The sequence below is a fragment of the Heterodontus francisci genome, chromosome 5 (genome assembly GCF_036365525.1).
Source record: "Heterodontus francisci isolate sHetFra1 chromosome 5, sHetFra1.hap1, whole genome shotgun sequence".
NCBI classification, from domain to species: Eukaryota; Metazoa; Chordata; class Chondrichthyes; order Heterodontiformes; family Heterodontidae; genus Heterodontus; species Heterodontus francisci.
In genome coordinates this window covers 181,860,576-181,880,927 of record NC_090375.1, presented here as the reverse complement: position 1 = coordinate 181,880,927, position 20,352 = coordinate 181,860,576, and the positions used below count along the sequence as shown (strand labels likewise).

Below are 20,352 nucleotides of genomic sequence, written 5' to 3'. Positions count from 1 at the left end.
TCTGGGTCATGCACTAATTGAGAGAACTGGTGGATGACTCTATCCAGGCCTCTACGAGTGTTACTAGAAAATGAGTGGCAGGGTCCAGCAATGTGAGTCCCTCCACATCCCCTCTGTCTTCCACCCAGTAACTATATGCAACAGTGGAACTGAGATCACAAACCTGGAGGGATGGGGAAATCTGTAACTTCTGCTCAGTAGAGATACAAACTGTATTAATGGTGTTACGACTGAGGCTGGAGGAATGCACTGTTAATTCAGTCCCACTTCTCCACAGGTCACAACATTTAAAAAAAAAATGTTTCCACTTACTGAAACAGTCAATCAGATACACTATTTTTCCTAGAATAGAACACACTAACCAGGTTTCTTTACTGAACAACAAAATTAACAGTTTATTATAGAACAAGTCTAACTAGTAATGAAGTAAAACGTAAACACGCTGATCAAATTTTTAAAGTTCCAACATTAAATTTTAAAAGTCCCCTTTCTACCTTAACTAAATTTTGAAGTCCCTTTTTACCTTTAGCCCCTTCACATACACACACACACACACACACACACCAGTTAACTGGAAAAATAAAAAGGGATTTTTGGATAATAACTTGGGCAGATTACTTCCTCATTTTTTTTGAAGAAAACAGATGAGATAAGTTGTTCCAAACTGGCAAACAGTCTAACTTCCGAGTGCATGTAGACAGGTCACTAGAATCTTTAGAACAGTTCTCTTCAGGCGGCTTTGAGAATTATTTTTAGCAGGCTTTCCTCAAATACAGGAAACAAGATGAATCGACACAGTGGACTTCACAGGGTCTTTTATTGGGAGTTTCTGGAAAGCGAGCCGAGTTGTGGTCTTCTGTCCTTTTTTGACACTTCTTCAGCACTTGACCTTATCGCCTTCCAGAAGGTAAAACACACTCACTCTGACTGACAACCAGAAAGCTTGTCAGTTTTTCTGCCCTTCCCAGGTATTCTGCTACTACAGGGCTTGTCCAATCAAAGGAGCACTTGTCACTTTTCTGCCCCTGTTACCAGGGTTTCCGCTGCTTCTCCGACTTGAGCTATGTGACAACTAGCAACATTGTTGCCAATCTGGCTCTCTATGTCCTCTTGATGTCTTACTTTTAAAAATTCAGCTTAACCATAAATTCCTTTAAATATATTATTTTACAAAAAAGAATCACTTTCATAACAATGGCTTAGACGAAGAGACAGAGAGTAATGTCTCTAAGTTTGGTGATTATACAGAAATTGATTGAAATGCAAGCTGTGAGGATGATACAGAGAGGTAGCAAAGAGATATAGACAGGTTAAGTGAGTGGGCATCACGGTGGCAGATGTGGGGAAGTGTGAAGTTATTCATTTTGGTCGTAAGAACAGAAAAGCAGAATATTTTTTTTAAAAGGTGTGAAGCTGGTAAATATTGATGTTCAGAGAGACTTGGGTGTACTCGTACAAGGAACACAAAGTTAGCATGCAAGTACAGCAAGCAATTAGGAATGCAAGTGGCATGTTGACCTTTATTACAAGGGAATTGGAGTAGAAGAATGAAGAGGTCTTGCTATAATTGTACAGGTCTTTGGTGAGATCACACCTGGAATACTGTGTGCAGTTTTTGTCTACTTATTTAAGAAAAGATGTACTTGCATTGGAAGCAGTATAGCAAAGGTTCACTAGTTTGGTCCCTGGGTTGAGAGAGTTGTGCAATGATGAGAAGCTGAGTAAATTGGGTCTATATTCTCGAGTTTAGAAGAATGAGCGGTGATCTCATTGAAACAGACAAGATTCTGAAGGGTCTTGACAGGGTCGACACTGAGCGGTTGTTTCTGCTGGCTGGGGAATTTAAAACACGGAGGCACAGTTTCAGGATAAGGGGACGATCATTTATGACTGCGATGAGAAATTTCTTCATTCAAAGGGTTGTGAATCTTTGGAATTCTTACCCCAAAGGGTTGTGGATGCTCCGTTGTTGAATATATTTAAGGCTGGGATAGACAGTTTTTTGGTGTCTCAGGGAATCGAGGGTTATGGGGAGCGGGCGGGCAAGTGGAGCTGAATCCTAAGATCAACATGATCATGTTGAATGGCAGAGCAGGCTCGATGGGCCATATCGTCTACTCCTGCTTCTATTTCTTATGTACGTGTTTAAATTTACTCCTTAAAACCTATCTGCGGTAAGAGAAAGTGGGAAGTGACAGGACATATAAATACTTTCAGTAAAGTGGCAGTGAAAGATTCAGTTATATTCATGTACATGTCTACCTGTTGCTCCAAGTTCATAAATTTATTAAGGGACTATCAAATATTCTTAATTTCCAGAAAGACTCCTAAAATTCCAGTGTTGGATATTTTTAAGGAACTTGAGGTGTGGCAGAGATTTTGGTGTTCTTGAGGGTTAAAGTACAGTCTTAACTTTCAGTATCTCTGTGTTGCTAATGGTGAGAATTTGTAATTTCTTTAAACAGGTACAAGAGTTCCATCAACTGGAATCAAATTTGCAGATCTGCCAGTTCCTGGCTGACACTCGCAAGTTTCTCCATCAGATGATTCGCACCATAAACATTAAAGAAGAGGTCCTCATCACCATGCAGATTATTGGGGACCTGTCATATGCCTGGCAGCTTATTGACAGGTAAGATCATTCTAAGATCTTGAGAGAAGTCTTGAAATCTGACATTTAAATGTTACGAGTTTATATAAGTGAATCTCCCCGGAGACCTTGTGTTGGATTAAAGTCGGCCCCTTTAAATTACTGCGCGTGCATGACCAGACAAAAAATCTAAAGGTCCAGTGCACTTGGCTGCGCACAATAAAAGAAAATCAGAGGGGACGTTGCCTAGAGTTATTGAAAAAGGAGTCTGGTCATCACACTTTAGGAAGGATGTGAAGGTCCTTCAGAGGGTGCAGAGGAGGTTTACCAGAATGGTCGATTAGGTTAGAGAAGCTGGGAGGAGTTCTCCTTGGAGCAAAGGAGGTTCAGGGGAAATCTGATAGAGCTGTACAAGATTGTGACAGGTTTAGATAAGGTAGGCAAGAATAGCTGATGGTACAAGCATGTGAGGAAGAACTTCTTTACACAGCGAGTGGTAATGACCTGAAGCTCGCTGACTACGAGGGTAGTGGAAGCAGAGAAGATCAGTAATTTCAAAAGGGAGTTAGTGGGTTGCACACTTGGCTAGCTTTGTGCCGGCAGCTAGAAATTCCAGGCACAAATTTTTGCTGTAACGACTAGATTAGGACTTAGTAGCTCTCAACACTCCTGGGATATAATGATCGGAACCTCAAGTACTCATCCAATAAACATGCAGGATTACAGGAAGAGAGTGGGGGAATGGGACTGACTGGATTGCTCTACAGAGTTGGCATGGACTCGATGGGCTGAATAGCCTCCTTCTGTGCCATAATGGCTCTATGTAATGACTCTGAATTCCTTCGGCCCTCTCAAAAGTCTTGAATATAGCTGCGATGCAATTATATGCTCCAGGTTTCAGATAAAATGTGAAACTTCAGCAATCTCAGCCAGAATTGTTGGAAGCTCTAAAGTCGAATACATTAAAATCAAAATAATGAATTGCTTTTGGAAGTCGCCAGCTGAGGTGCATGAGATTAACTCCCAAACTCCATAAAACTATTTCTGGCCATGAAGTGGCTGGCTGATAACGGTTTCCTTATTTATTTAAGTTAATTTTTGTTTTACTTTTTTGTCTTTCACTTGTGCCTATCAAGATGTGCATTGCTGCAGTTAGCCTGTATGTTTGGGCTATGGCTAACATAATACTACTTATCCACAGCTACACAACTATCATGCAAGAAGGTATCCGAGTCAGCCCCTTCATGGTAACGAAACTTAAAGCAACGTTTTTAAAGGTGAGTGGAGAGGAGTGAGAGAGTAGTAGAATCAGAAATGGATTGAACTGATGGAATCACATGATGAATGTGAGGGTTGTTATATGGTAACAAGCTTGCCCTGAAATAGTTGACACTAAATTTCTCTGGGTCACCCAGAAGCCTCACTATGATTATGTCATTATGCCACCAACAATCTTAGGAATGACAAGAATTTGATTCATATTTAATTAAAAGCTGATCCTTCCCTTGTCCCTTTCCATTTTTGTTTTGATTGCCCTGCGTTTTATACCATACAACAGCTGAGAAGATGAGCAGGCAGTGTGTGCCCTGATTTCTGCCGTTGCTTATCTAAATATGAAGAGGAAAGAATTGTGCTCAGATTCTCCTCCTTTGCTGGAGCGAAGCGACTGATGCCTGAAAAAGCATTTTGCTGGCCAGAGATTGGCTTTTCATTATGTGGTGAATTGCAGGTATCATCTTTTTCTTAGCAGTGTATTGTGCAGATCGTTGATTTTCCTAAACATAGTGCTGTCCTTGGAAATCATGCTTTTTGAATATTATACCTGGATGTAATTCCATTTTTCCTTTTGCCCTTTATAGCCCTGCTATCATTCTGGTGAATCTGCACTGCACCCCCCCTCCAAGACCAGTGTATCCTTACTGCCGTATGGTGTTCAGAATTGAATGCAGCATTCAAGATGGGGTCTAAGCAGAGTCTTCTGTAACTAACATAACCTCCACCCTTTTGTATTCCAGCCCCCTTGAGATCAAGGCCAAGAATTAGTCTTTTTAATTACTTTTGTACCTGTTTGCTAGCTTTTAATGATTTCTGTGTATGGATTGCTAAATCACTGTGCTCATCTACAGTTCCAAGCTTCTTACCATTTTAGAAAATAATTCTGATTTATCTTTCTTGGGTCCTAAGTGTACGACTTCACACTTGCCTGCTTTGAACTCTTTCTGCCGCAGTTTTACCCACGCATTTAATTAATGGTTGTCCATTTACAACTTTCTGTTCCCATCTACAGTACTTACTGTAACCCCAAACTTCGTGTCTGCAGCAAACTTGAATATATGGCACTCGATTCCTTCATCTAAGGCTCCCCACCACCTACTCAGGGCAACTAGGGGTGGGCAATAAATGCTGGCCTTGCTAGCGATGCACATATCTTGAGAATGAATTAAAAAATAATCTTTTGAAAGTGAAACTGATAGTTATTTTTATTTTATTTAGAGATACAGCACTGAAACAGGCCCTTCGGCCCAACGAGTCTGTGCCGACCATCAACCACCCATTTATACTAATCCTACACTAATTCCATATTCCTACCACATCCCCACCTGTCCCTATATTTCCCTACCACCTACCTATACTAGGGGCAATTTATGAAGGCCAATTTACCTATCAACCTGCAAGTCTTTGGCGTGTGGGAGGAAACCGGAGCACCCGGAGGAAACCCACGCAGACACGGGGAGAACTTGCAAACTCCACACAGGCAGTACCCAGAATTGAACCCGGGTCGCTGGAGCTGTGAGGCTGCGGTGCTAACCACTGCGCCACTGTTCTACATATTGTCATTAGGCCTGAGGTTTTATGAATAAGGTTTTATATTGGTGGATAATTTGTTCTGTTGTTTCAGTTGGCATCAGCCCTCGATCTTCCACTGATGCGAATAAATCAGGCCAATAGTCCTGACCTTCTGAGCGTGTCCCAGTATTATTCCGGAGAGCTTGTGGCCTATGTTCGAAAGGTGAGTCTTGTGAGCTTGAGGAATATATGTCTACTTCAAAATATTCAATTATGCCAGTTAGCTGTGCACTGAATACAGAACTGCATATTTATATTTCCCTGTAAACTTCTCCCCGCACAAAAAATTATTTCACCCACATTCATCCCCTCAGTCTCCCCATTTCCCATCATATATCTCCTGTGATCTCAGTCACCAGCCAAGCTGTCTTCAGCCACTTATAACTTTCACTGCAACTCTACCTTTCTCCCTTCCTCCCGTCCCCCTCTCGCCCTTCCTACCTCCTGTCCCCCTCTCGCTCTCCCTTCCTGCCTCCTTTCTCCCTCCTCCCCTCTTCATCATTTGTTACAGTAACTCTGCTTTCGCTGATTTGCTCATAGAAATCATAGAAGTTTACAACCTGGAAGGAGGCCATTTGACCTAATCCCAATTGCTGGCTCTTGGTCTGTAGCCTTGAAGGCTACTGGACTTAAAGTGCATATCCAAGAATTTTTCTGATGTTATGAGGGTTTCTTCCTCTACCATCCTTTCAGGCAGTGAGTTCCAGATCCCCAGCACTCTCTGGGTGAAATAATTTCTGCTTGAATCCCCTCGAAACCTCTTACCTCTTAGCCTAAATCAATCCCTCCTGATTTTGAATGCCTCAACCAAGGGGAATAAGGCCTTTCTCGCCACTCTATCTAGTCTCCCTCATAATTTTACACACTTCCATTAGGTCTCTCCTCAGCCTCCTCTGTTCCAAAGAATACAACCCGAGCTAATCCAATCTTTCTTCATAACTAAAATTCTCCTGTCCAGACAACATCCTCGTAAATCTCCTCTGTACTTCTCTCGTGCAGTGGCATCTTTCCGATAGCGCAGCGACCAGAACTGCACGTAGTACTCCAGCTATGGCCTAACTAGTGTTTTATACAGCAGGTGAATTATGATGGAGAGAAAGATAAAAGTTCAGGGCTAGAGTAGGAGGGAAAGTTATGACATTGGGCACTAGGAACGGGGGAAAGCAGCAGAGGGAGCCGAACCGATGATCTATCGGTGAATAAAGAAATCCAAGAGGTTCTTGTAGTTGTTGTTAGAGGTGAAGGTGTAAGAGCATAAGGAGGTTGCTGGTAGTAAAGTAAAAGAAGACTGTAATCAATTTTGTTTTCCAGAATGATGGTTGAGTAATGAGCAATTATAGCAGAGGAGAACTGGACCTAGTAGAACTTTATGCACGCAAGCCAGATGTGATGATGGATGGCCAAGCCAGTTGTGCACCAGTTATGGTCATGTTAATGGTCCAGATTTGAGTGTAAAGATGCTAGCCTTACTGGGTACAAGGATATTGAAGATAGAGCTGATGGTTACAGAAATTGCCCGTGTGGTTGATAATGAAGAAGAAAGCTGTAGACTGTAGGAAGATAGCAATGGACTAGTCAGGTGGGCGGAAAGTGGCAAATGGAATTAAATCCAGAGAACTGTGAGGTAATTCATTTGGGGAAGGCTAACAAGGGAAGGTATACACAATGAATGTTAGCATCTACTGAGAAGTGTACAGGAACAGAGGGACCTTGGGGAACATGTCCATAGGTCCCTGAGGGTGGCTAGGCAGGTAGATAAGATGGTCAAGAAGGCCTATGGGATACTTGCCTTTATTAAGCGAGGCTTAGAATACAAAAGCAGGAAGGTTACCCTTATCTTACTTGAGATCTTCCTGCTGCTCTGTCAATGTCTTTCCCACTAAACTCCTTGCTACTCGTCTTCCCTTCCAGGTCCCCATGCTATCTCATATGGTAAATGGTTCCATCTCCTTGGGCATCGTCCTCCTCCCCTTCAGAACTGCTATTAATACCTCCTCCTTCTCAAGAAAAGAAGGCATCATCTTCGGCTCCTGGCACAAGCTCCGTACTCTGGCTTCCATTTCCCTCCTTGACCACTGTGTCCGGCTGAACCAGACTGTTCGCAGACCCTGCATCCTGTTGGGCTCTGAGCTGAGTTTCCAACTCAGTCTCCTCTCCATCACAAAGACATCTACATGCAGCTCTGTAACATTTCCTGCCTTTGTCCCTACCTGCAGCCAACAATGGTTTTGTCACCTCTAATCTTGCCTGTTGATCTCTGTCCTGCAATCTATGTAAATTTCAGCTCATCCAAAACTGTTCTGCCTTTATTCTGGTCCCACACCAAGTTGCACTTGGTCATCATCCATGTCCAGCAGTCCCACACTGTCTCAAATTTGAAATTCTGATCTCTGTTCAAGTTGCTTCACAGCCTCACTCCTCCCTATCTTTCTAACCACCTCAAACTCTACAACTCTTTCACACTCCCCCACACCCCAACTCTTGGCTTATCCCTGCATTCCCTCTTGTCCCACCATTGATGACCATGCTGTCAACCATCTAGGCCCCACACTCTGAAAATCCCTGCCTAAACCTCTACCTTTAAAATTCCCTCCTTTGGCCAAGTCTTTGGTCATACCATCTAACATATCTGTTGGTTCAGTGTCCATTTTTCCCTATACCTCTGTGAAGCACCCTAAGACATTTTTTTTTCTCTTAAAGGGCTATATAAATTCAAGCTACTGATGCTTTTATTGGTTCGATGGACACTTGATCCCATCCAATGTCTCTTGTTTAGTATTGGTTCTGTGCATAGTTATGTATTTGTTTAGTGTTTCATTTCACCAAATTCGTAGTGTTCCATCTTGGTTCAGTATTTAATTAGGAATTAACTCCACCTTCTGGATTAAATTTTTTTGAGAAACATGGTACTGTAATATAAATGGAAAACCTTGCCTTTAACCAAATGCAACTTGTCTGTTATGTTTTATGTCACTGAAAATCATAAGTGTTATTTCAAAAGAAATCATGTGTGCTGTTCTAGGTTTTGCAGATAATTCCAGAGAGTATGTTTACATCCTTGGCAAAGATTATCAAGCTTCAAACGCACAACATTATCGAAGTGCCAACTCGACTGGATAAAGACAAGCTGAAGGACTATGCCCAGCTTGGTGCCAGATACGAGGTATGAGGGCACTGACAGATTTTGGATTGGTCAGAGAGTGCAGTAGCCATTGGACATGTCTGCATGGTGCAGGGTTCTTGCTTGGCTTGTGCAGACACTGTGGGTAGAGCTTAAGGAGGGTGGTGAGAACATCATTAAAAACTCTAATATAAAAACAAGAAATGCTGGAACCACTCAGCAGGTCTGGCAGCATCTGTGAAAAGAGAAGCAGAGTTAACGTTTCGGGTCAGTGACCCTTCTTCGGAACCCCGAAGCGTTCCGAAGAAGGGTCACTGACCCAAAACGTTAACTCTGCTTCTCTTTCCACAGATGCTGCCAGACCTGCTGAGTGGTTCCAGCATTTCTTGTTTTTATTTCAGATTTCCAGCATTCGCAGTATTTTGCTTTTATTAAAAACTCTAGTCTTATGCGGTGCTGTTAAAAGCAGTTTTCCTTTGAAGTGGCCTCTGCTATTTTTTGTGTCTTATGCAATTTTTAAAATAAATTGTTAAAGGGGCTCAAGTTCAAGTGTTAGGCAATTTTTTTTGTTTCGTCACATCATTTGCAGGTGGTCTCATGGTGACAATGATGCATTGGTTTTCCCTCTCTCTGTCTCTGTCTCTCTCTCTGTCTCTCTCTCTGTCTCTCTCTCTGTCTCTCTCTCTGTCTCTCTCTCTGTCTCTCTCTCTGTCTCTCTCTCTGTCTCTCTCTCTGTCTCTCTCTCTGTCTCTCTCTCTGTCTCTGTCTCTCTGTCTCTCTGTCTCTGTCTCTGTCTCTGTCTCTCTGTCTCTCTGTCTCTGTCTCTCTCCCCAAACAATGAAAGAGTTGCCAGTCAGTTTTGCATGAATGCAGTGTCCCTTTAATAACAGAACCTATCCTATCCATAATCTACCTGCATGGCTATATCTGCCAAAGCCCCACAGTGCTGCATTGAACAGTTGGTCTAGATTATGAGCTTGGGTCCTGCTGTGGACTATGAAATCACAAACCACTGGTGAATGTACTACCAGCTGACATGTCAAAAGACCAAAAGAAAATTAATTGTTTTTTTTAATCATTATTGCTATTTTATTTTGTATCCTCTTCACTCAAAGGTTGCAAGACTTACTCATGCAATATCAATTTTCACTGAAGGCATTCTCATGATGAAGACTACTCTTGTTGGCATCATCAAGGCAAGTGAAAACATTTGGAGCCATGTTTGTATCACAGTGGAGATGTTGAGGTTATTTTCCATTCTGCTTTCTCAAACATGAGTACTACTCACTGTTTCAACTGTTACATGTATTTGACTTTTCCTCTGGCAGTCTGTGATGGAAACAAACGAGGGTCATAAATATTTAATCCAAATGCTACTGGGCGCATTCCAGGGTCGTCGTCTGAATCCGTATTTACACAACTGGATTGGATAACATTTGGGGAAAGGGCAGTATTGATCGATAATCTCAAAGCATAAAGGTTTTGGACATAATTAAAACTTCCTTCATAAATTTCCCAACAAAAAGCAAAGTACATCCTATTTTTGCTCCATTGTTGTAAGCGTGTTACACGAAAGAAGTAGATTGGGTTGGGAGAAACTGGTTGAGATTTTAACGTCGTTGATGGTAAAACAACAAAGTTTTTTTTTTGTCTGCTTTTTCAGAATAAAGTCTGATCCTGCTGTTAGCTTTAGCTCTGCTTCACGGCTCCTCGTTGTGCTGATTCATAAGATTTTTGTTTCATTCTGCAATGGAAACTATTCAATAGAGACTACCCCACATTGTACTGTCATTTTTGTCAAATGCTTCTTATTCCTTGGTCATTGAGTGGGTAAAGGTGCCATTCCCGGCTGCATGATGCCATATTCCAACACCACGTTACATTGCTCATCTAATTTTATTCTCAATGATGCTGGTTGAATAACACTCAACAGTACAAAGATCAAAATGTGGCAATGCAGTGTCTGACAGGCTCTGCTAAAATAGCTAATTATAGGGTGATGTTGAAGCAAGCTTCAGTGTGCTGTGCCACTTACTGACAATATGTGGATTTGTAGCAGTTTCTTGCACAGAGTTCCTGATCACCATAGCATGATGCTGAGCAGAGGCCATGTGTTTTGTTACAGGGAGGGTGGGTGGGTGATTTGCAAAGCAGTTTTCATGCACTTATGGAGGCAGATTCAACTGAGGCCTTCAGAAGAGAACTGGATAATTATCTAAAGAGCGAACATTTGCAGGGCTGCAGGGAAAAGGCGGTGGAGTGGGACTAGCTGAGTTACTCGTTGACAGTTGGCACAGACTCGATGAGCTGAATGGCCGCCTTCTCGGCTGTAACCATTCTATGATTCACTTCCTAACTATCACTTACAGGGAAAGAGAAGCTTGGAGGCGGTTGCCTTCCCATTTTTTCGATTGAATAGTGATGCAAATAGAGGGAAAGTTATGAAATGCGTTGACTTTTTAAAAAAAAACTGCAATTTTAAATAATGCATTTTCCACGAGGAAATGTTCTGAATCATAGAATGTTTCTTCATTTGTATTTAAAAGGTAGTCTATACCTTTGAATCAGAAACATTAGAACATTACAGCGCAGTACAGGCCCTTCGGCCCTCGATGTTGCGCCGACCATCTGACCTACACTATTCCATTTTCATCCATATGTCTATCCAATGACCACTTAAATGCCCTTAAAGTTGGTGAGTCTACTACTGTTGCAGGCAGGGCGTTCCACGCCCCTACTACTCTCTGCGTAAAGAAACTACCTCTGACATCTGTCCTATATCTTTCACCCCTCAACTTAAAGCCAAGTCCCCTCGTGTTTGCCATCACCATCCGAGGAAAAAGACTCTCACTATCCACCCTATCTAACCCTCTGATTATCTTGTATGTCTCTATTAAGTCACCTCTCCTCCTCCTTCTCTCTAACAAAAACAACTCCAAGTCCCTCAGCCTTTCCTCGTAAGACCTTCCTTCCATACCAGGCAACATCCTAGTAAATCTCCTCTGCACCCTTTCCAAAGCTTCGACATCCTTCCTATAATGCAGTGACCAGAACTGCACGCAATACTCAAGGTGCGGCCTCACCAGAGTTTTGTACAGCTGCATCATGACCTCGTGGCTCCGAAACTCGATCCCCCTACTAATAAAAGCTAACACACCATATGCCTTCTTAACAGCCCTATTAACCTGGGTAGCAACTTTCAGGGATTTATGTACCTTGACACCAAGATCTCTCTGCTCATCTACACTACCAAGAATCTTCCCATTAGCCCAGTACTCTGCATTGCTGTTACTCCTTCCAAAGTGAATCACCTCACACTTCTCCGCATTAAACTCCATTTGCCATCTCACAACCCAGCTCTGCAGCCTATCTATGTCCCTCTGTACCCTACAACACCCTTCGACACTATCCACAACTCCACCGACCTTCGTGTCATCCGCAAATTTACTAACCCACCCTTCTACACCCTCTTCCAGGTCATTTATAAAAATGACAAACAGCAGTGGCCCCAAAACCGATCCTTGCGGTACACCACTAGTAACTAAACTCCAGGATGAACATTTGCCATCAACCACCACCCTCTGTCTTCTTTCAGCTAGCCAATTTCTGATCCAAAGCTCTAAATCACCTTCAACCCCATACTTCCGTATTTTCTGCAATAGCCTACCGTGGGGAACCTTATCAAACGCCTTACTGAAATCCATATACACCACATCCACGGCTTTACCCTCATCCACCTGTTTGGTCACCTTCTCGTAAAACTCAATAAGGTTTGTGAGGCACGACCTACCTTTCACAAAACCGTGCTGACTATCGCAAATGAACTTATTCTTTTCAAGATGATTATAAATCCTGTCTCTTATAACCTTTTCCAACATTTTACCCACAACCGAAGTAAGGCTCACAGGTCTATAATTACCAGGGCTGTCTCTACTCCCCTTCTTGAACAAGGGGACAACATTTGCTATCCTCCAGTCCTCCGGCACTACTCCTGTCGACAATGACGACATAAAGATCAACAACAACGGCTCTGCAATCTCCTCCCTGGCTTCCCAGAGAATCCTAGGATAAATCCCATCTGGCCCAGGGGACTTATCTATTTTCACTCTTTCCAAAATTGCTAACACCTCCTCCTTGTGAATCTCAATCCCATCTAGCCTAGTAGGCTGTATCTCAGTAATCTCCTCGGCAACATTTTCTTTCTCTACTGTAAATACTGACGAAAAATATTCATTTAACGCTTCCCCTATCTCCTCTGATTCCGCACACAACTTCCCACTACTATCCTTGATTGGCCCAGTTCTAACTCTTATCATTCTTTTATTCCTGATATACCTATAGAAAGCCTTAGGGTTTTCTTTGATCCTATCCGCCAATGACTTCTCGTGTCCTCTCCTTGCTCTTCTTAGCCCTCCCTTTAGATCCTTCCTGGCTAGCTTGTAACTCTCAAGCGCCCTAACTGAGCCTTCACGTCTCATCCTAACATAAGCCGCCCTCTTCCTCTTGACAAGCGCTTCAACTTCTTGAGTAAACCACGGCTCCCTCGCTCGACAACTTCCTCCCTGCCTGACAGGTACATACTTATCAAGGACACGCATTAGCTGCTCCTTGAATAAGCTCCACATTTCGTTTGTGCCCATCCCCTGCAGTTTCCTTCCCCATCCTACACATCCTAAATCTTGCCTAATCGCATCATAAACATTATTCAGTAACTCTGTTCAGCTGCTTTTAAAAGCTAGTTTCAACAAGGATGGGGGATTCTAATTCGAAACGCCCCTTTTTTGAAACAAAAATCTGAGGATCAAGAAATTTCAGAATTTTTTTTTTAAACGTTTCATCGGTGGAGCTGACTGATAAGTGTTAAAGAACCCAGCAATTTGTAACAGCTGCATTACCATCCATAAATGTCAGTATTAAACTAGGTAACCCATTTGTTGCCACAACAATTCAGTTACCGACTTACCAACATCATTGTTTTCATTTTTGTGTTGATTTTCTGATATTCAGATGTTCAGTCAGGTTTGCCTGTTTTTTTTAATGAAGGATCTGCTGAGGGTAAGACAGTTTTACAGGGAATTTTAACTTTTCAGCTTTTTTTCAGAAGAGCTCAGCCTCGAAGAGGCTGTGAATTAAAAATCCCTTCATTTTGTGTTTTCTTTTTCAAATAGGTGGATCCGAAGCAGTTGTTAGAAGATGGGATTCGGAAGGAACTGGTCAGAAGGGTTGCCTTTGCCCTTCACAGAGGGCTCATTTTTAACCCTAAAGCTAAGGTGAGAAGATATGGCAGTTATGCTAAGTACTTCTTCATGCTTCACAGGTTCCGGGTGTGCATTGCAAGGATATTTATTTTAAAGCTCTGAGTTAGATTTGTGATGAAAAAGGAAAACTTGCTGGGAGAGAGGGCTCTGTTCTCTGCTGACTTATCACTCAGTACCCTGTAGTGACATGAGGTGGAGTCAGCCTCATGTCAACGATATGTGGCATTGGATTTAGACGTGTGGAGTATGAAAGATACAGGCATGTTGCGAGCTGCCCTGCATGGGACTGTAAAGAGTAAATTCATGTTAACTTTTGAGTGACGACCCTTCAACTGGGGAAAAAAGATGAGCACAGGCCCCTTTTAAGATTAAGATCATTTACCGTTCTTGCATCTCATTATGTAATTCAGTGAGGTTTTTATTTCAGAAGGCTGTCCATGTTTTATAGAACCTACTTTTGATGTGTACATTTTTTAGGTTGAGTTCTATATTGCTCATTATTTAGAATTTCTTGCTTCTAAGTACTGATAACCTAGCTGAAAATACTGTTAATCCTACTGATGTATGGTGAAAATATGTTTTACAAGCCTCAAACATTTTGCATTCCCTTAACACAGACTAGTGAACTGATGCCCAAACTGAAAGAGATGGCTGCCACAATGGATGGATTCTACCGGTCGTTCGAATACATACAAGATTACGTCAGCATCTACGGGCTGAAGATATGGCAGGAGGAGGTGTCTCGAATTATCAACTACAATGTGGAACAAGAGTGCAATAATTTCCTGAGGACAAAGGTAATTCACAGGGAATATGTAAATTAGCATAACTAATTGTATCATATTTTCTTCTGAAATATTTTGGTTTCTTTCACCTAATCTATTTTCCCTGTCATGCTAACCCCTTTTTCTATCCACCTGGCTTGACACTTGTGCAGCCAAGGCAGCTTGTTGTCAGTGCACCCACCTGAAAGCACCAGGCACTGCTAGGTGTGCGTCTTCCCTTTATTTTCCCAATTCCTGCCCCCAACCACCTCCCGGCCAGAAAATATACAGTAGTAATTTCAGTTTGCATATTTGTGCTCATCATTGTTTTTAGATGTCAGCTACAGGTAAAATAGTGAACAGACCTCTTAGATATTTATCCTCAATCTACAGGACTTCAAAGCAAGAATAGTATCAGTTATTAATTTGATTCTTTTGTTACAGGGTTTTAAAAATATTTTTGGTATGTTGCCTGCTTTGCATTATGTCTAACCTCTGGTTTTGAATCACTACATGTTCAATTGTAATCTTGAATTAAGTTTTCAAAAGATGTTGCAAACTAGATAGATTGCTTAAAGAAAGTAATATTTTGGGATATCGTGCATGATTAATGACACGTGCTAAGTGTAACATGCTTGGGAGGACAAAGGTGACTTTGGACTTAAGGTCCCCAAAGTTTTCCACCAATGAGGTTTACCTCGTGCCATTTCTGGATCTGCTGTAGACTAATTCATGGAGATTGATTACCATGATAGGCCAACAACTCGATCAAAGGGCGAGAAGCCTCACTGTTCAAAATACAGAGGCATCACCTTGCTCTCCATTGCAGGGAAAATCTTGTCTGCAGTGCTTCTAAATAGACTTGTTCTGACAATAGCTGAAGAAAGCCTCCCTGGAAGTCACAGTGCTGATTCAGACCCAATAGGGGAACTGCGAACTACAAAGCGGTTATCATGATGTTTGTATGGGTCAAAATGATGGGTTCTGTACAGAAAACAAATGCAACTGTTGGAACGCTTCCATCAAGGCTGTTTTTGATCCAGGAGAACAAAACATCGGCCCATATGCTACTTTTGTAGGCGTCAGCAAGGTGTTTAAAACAGTCAGCCAGGATGGACTTTGGAAGGTACTGTCTAGATTAGGGTACCCTCCAAGGTTCCTCATCATTCTCTGTCAACTGCACAAAGGCCAGAAAGGTCAGGTCAAGCAGAATGGAGCCCTCTCAGACAGCTTCCTTATCACCAAAGGTGTCAAGCAAGGGTGTTATCTGGCACCGACCATTTTCTCTATTTTCTTTAGTATGATCCAGAGGTAAAAGTAGGCTTGACACAGGGCATATATATTGGTCTCCAAACAGACGGCAGTCTCTTCAACCTGGAAAAACTACTGGCACATAGCAAAACCACAGAAGAGCTTATCTTGGAGCGTCTCTTTGTTGACAATTGTGCCCTTCTGGCACACACGGAGGACGCAATGAAACTGTTTCTCTGAGGCAGCAAATGTCTTTGACTTTACTATTAGCCTAAAGAAAACAAAATTGCTGCACCAACCATGGCCCCGAGGAAATTACAATCCACCGCAGATTAGCATTGACAGCAGCAACCTCAATGCAGTAGAACAGTTTACCTATTTGGGTTTCATTATCTCAAATGATGCCACTGTCAATAAGGATATAGACAATCAACTGTTCAAGGCCAACAGCTCCTTTGGCCGCCTCTCCAAGCGTGACTGGCGAAACCATTCACTACACATCTCTACAAAAATTCAGCTATACAAAGCGGTTATCATGATCATCCGCTTGTATGGGTCAAAATGATGGGTTCTGTACAGAAAACAAATGCAACTGTTGGAACGCTTCCATCAAGGCTGTTTTTGATCCATTATGTAAGAAACCTCCTTACTCTAGAGTTTTAGAATCATAGAAAGTTTACGGCACAGAAAGAGGCCACTTGGCCCATTGTGTCTGCACCGGCCAAAACACGAGCCACCCAATCCCACTTTCCAGCATTAGGTCCATAGCCCTGCAGGTTAGGGCACTTGAGGTGCACATCCAGGCATCTTTTAAATGAGTTGAGGGTTTCTGCCTCTACTACCCTTTCAGGCAGTGAATTCCAGACCCCCACCACCCTCTGGGTGAAAACATTTTTCCTCATCTCCCCTCTAATCTTTCTACCAATCACTTTAAATCTGTACCCCCTAGTCACTGACCTCTCTGCTAAGGTGAATAGCTCCTTCACCTCTACTCTATCCAGGCTCCTCACAATTTTGTACATTTCAATCAGATCTCCCCTCAGCCTTCTCTGTTCCAAGGAGAACAACCCCAGCCTATCCAATCTTTCCTCATCTCTGCATTTTTCCAGTCCCAGCAACAACCTCTTAACTCTCCTCTGTACCCTCTCTAGTGCAATTACATCCTTTCTGTAATGAGGTGACCAGAACTGCACATAATACTAAAGTTGTGGCCTAACCAATGAGTTGTACAGTTCCAGCATAACCACCCTGCTCTTATATTCTATACATCGGCTAATAAAGGAAAGATTCCATATGCCTTCTTAACCACCTTATCGACCTGTCCTGCTACCTTCAGGGATCTTTGGACATTCACTCCAAGGTCCCTCACTTCCTCTACACTTCTCGGTATTTTCCCACTAATAATGTATTCCTTTGCCTTTTTTGACCTCCCCAAATGCATCACCTCACACTTCTCCAGGTTGAATTTCATTTGCCACCTGACCAGACTATCAATATCTTCCTGTAGCTTACAGCTATCCTCCTCGCTATCTATCACACAGCCAATCTTTGTGTCAACTGCAAACTTCTTGATCTTGCCCCCGACATCGACATCCAAACCGTTAATATATACCCCAAAAAGCAGGGGACCCCGTACTGAGCCCTGCAGAACGCCACTGGAAGCCGCCCTCCAGTTGCCAAAACACCCGTCAATAATTACCCTTTGTTTCCTGCACTGTGCCAATTTTGTATCCACCTTGCTGCATTTCCCTGGATTCCATGGAAATGGAATCTGCCACGTCGGACCTTGTCAAAATCCATGTAGACCATATCAGCTGCACTACCTTCATCTATCTTCCTAATTACTTCTTCAAACAAATTCAGTCAAGTTGATCAGACAAGACCTTCCCTTAACAAATCCATGCTGACTATCCTTGATTAATCGGTGCCTTTCTAAGTAACACTTTATCCTGTCTCTCAGAATTGATTCTAATAGTTTGCCCTCTACTGAGGTTAGACTGACTGGCCTGTAATTATTCGGTCTATCCCTTGCTCCCTTTTTAAACAGAGGTGCAATGTTAGCAGTCCTCCAATCCTCCGACACCACACCTGTATCCAGTGAGGACTGGAAAATGATGGTTAGACCTTCCGCTATTTCCTCTGTTGCTTCTTTAACAGCCTGGGGTACATTTCATCCGGCCCTGGTAATTTATCAACATTCAAGGATGCTAATCGCTTTAATATTTCCTCTCTCCCTATGTTTATCGCACCCAATACTTCACATCCCTCTTCCTTAACTACAATATCTGCATCGTCCCCCTCTTTTGTGAAGACAGACGCAAAGTATTCATTAAGAACAATACCATCATCTTCTGCCCCTACACAGAGGTTACCTTTTTGGTCTTTTATGGTCCCTGCTCTTTCCTTAGTTTTCCTCTTACACTTAATGTATTGTTAAGGCATCTTTGGGTTCACCTTGATTTTCCTTGCCCTCTCTTAGCTTTCCTAATTTCCTTTTCGATTTCACCCCTCCACTTTCTATACTCCTCTCGGCTTTCTGTAGTATTGAGTTCTCGGTGTCGGTGTTTTCTTCTGTATCTTACCCTGTAAGCTCCTTGACATCCATGGGGCTCTAGATTTGGCCGTCCCACCCTTTTTCCTTGTGGGAATATGTTTACTCTGAAGCCCTTGAATCTCCCCTTTGAATGTCTCCCACTGCTCTGACACTGATTCATCTTCAAGTAGATTTTTTCCTGTCCACTTTTGCTGAATAACTCCTAAGCTTCTTCCAGAGTAATTTTTTAAACTATTCTCTCAATGTCACATAAATGGGTCAGTATAATATAACATAAAAGGGAGTTCCACAAAAGATGTCCAGTTAAAAAGCGTACAGCGCTGTAGCAAGGGGCCGCTGAGAGATGGAAAAACAATGTGGCGCAGTGGTTAGCACCGCAGCCTCACAGCTCCAGCGACCCGGGTTCAATTCTGGGTACTGCCTGTGTGAAGTTTGCAAGTTCTCCCAGTGTCTGCGTGGGTTTTCTCCGGGTGCTCTGGTTTCCTCCCACAAGCCAAAAGACTTGCAGGTTGGTAGGTAAATTGGCCATTATAAATTGCCCCTAGTATAGGTAGGTGGTAGGGAAATATAGGGACAGGTGGGGATGTGGTAGGAATATGGGATTAGTGTAGGATTAGTATAAATGGGTGGTTGATGGTCGGCACAGACTCGGTGGGCCGAAGGGCCTGTTTCAGTGCTGTATCTCTAAACATAAACATGAACATCAGATGGCGCGACTACATCACAAACATTGGCTCTATCGAGGACTTCAATCTGCCCAGCATTGGATGCAATCTCTTACGATGCCAATTGCATTGGGCAGGACATGCCATGCATGGAGGATTCCAGACTGCCAAAAGCAGTGCTTGATGGTGAACTATGCTCAGTAAGCAAGATTGAGGTGCACCTCACAAACGTTTCAAAGACCTGCTGAAAAGACAGCTCCTCTGGCTGACATTGACCAATGGGCGTGGGAGCAGGAGGCCGCTGACAGAGACAACTGGTGCACAACAACCAGGAAAGCAACCTACAAGTCTGAAACAGACGCGAGGCTGCTGAAGAAAAGCGCAAACAACGGGAGGAGTCTGCTTATACCAGGGACCCTCCAGACCAGGAGTTCTTGTGCCCGAATTGCTCATGAGCCTGCAGAATAGGAATTAGCCTCTTCAGTCACCAACAATCGTGCCAGCTACCACAGAGACAAATCTTCCCATGATCTTCACCATCATAATGATGATCGGTCAACAACTTCATTGTGTGATGACTAGGGTGCTAGAGGGGGAGCTAGATGGGCTTTTTTCTTGTCTAACGATTCTTACATTCCGATATAGTTAGGACCCTCTTAATTCCCTGAAGTTTTTAAAAACATTTTTTTTAAAAATACAGCTTATGTAATGGGCGCACTTTTATATTGTTACAAGAGGTTTTAGTTTTGTACTAAAATCTTAGAATTCTGTATGTTTGAAAAGAACTGAAAAAGGATTTTCGGTGGACATGGACACCTGTAAATAGCTGAAAATTTTGAATGTTGACTTTCTATACAAGAATAGGAAAGCAAGCAGTTTCGAGGAAGCCAGGCAAATGTTTTGACCTCCTTAGAGCAACACTTTGAATGACAGGGAAACTCTGTCTGGTCATGTGATCGGCTCAGGAAGGTTTACTTTCACTTTGGACCCTTTTAAAATCCAGTGAGTTGCACAAAGAGCAGGCATTTGAAATTTGGCTTTTTGACCTGCCTGGAGATCAAAGTGGAAGACCCAGAAAAGACCCCTCTCTCTAAAGGAAACTGGCATCTCTTGAAAAGAATATAAATCTTGTATTTGAAAGGTGTCAGATTCATATTGCCTCCTGACTCTGAAGAATTCCTGCATCCAGTGTGGTTTGTGTTGCCTCCTGTGTTTTGGGAAATTCTGGAACCCGAAGAAAGCTTCTGCTGCGATACTGCTGCTGTGAGTCCTAAGCAGACCTGTTATACTCCTGTTGAAAGA

At 42.6% G+C, this 20,352-nt stretch overlaps 1 protein-coding gene across 1 annotated transcript in view; it reads left to right on the top strand.

The window, feature by feature from the left end:
• Nucleotides 1-20,352, top strand: part of washc5 (WASH complex subunit 5) — a 79,392-nt gene that overhangs the window by 34,047 nt on the left and 24,993 nt on the right. The window contains exons 12-18 of the mRNA XM_068032436.1: nt 2,466-2,632; nt 3,792-3,867; nt 5,490-5,600; nt 8,460-8,600; nt 9,674-9,754; nt 13,727-13,828; nt 14,434-14,613. Of these exons, the coding sequence (XP_067888537.1) occupies nt 2,466-2,632; nt 3,792-3,867; nt 5,490-5,600; nt 8,460-8,600; nt 9,674-9,754; nt 13,727-13,828; nt 14,434-14,613 (858 nt within the window). The remainder of the gene's footprint in view (nt 1-2,465; nt 2,633-3,791; nt 3,868-5,489; nt 5,601-8,459; nt 8,601-9,673; nt 9,755-13,726; nt 13,829-14,433; nt 14,614-20,352) is intronic.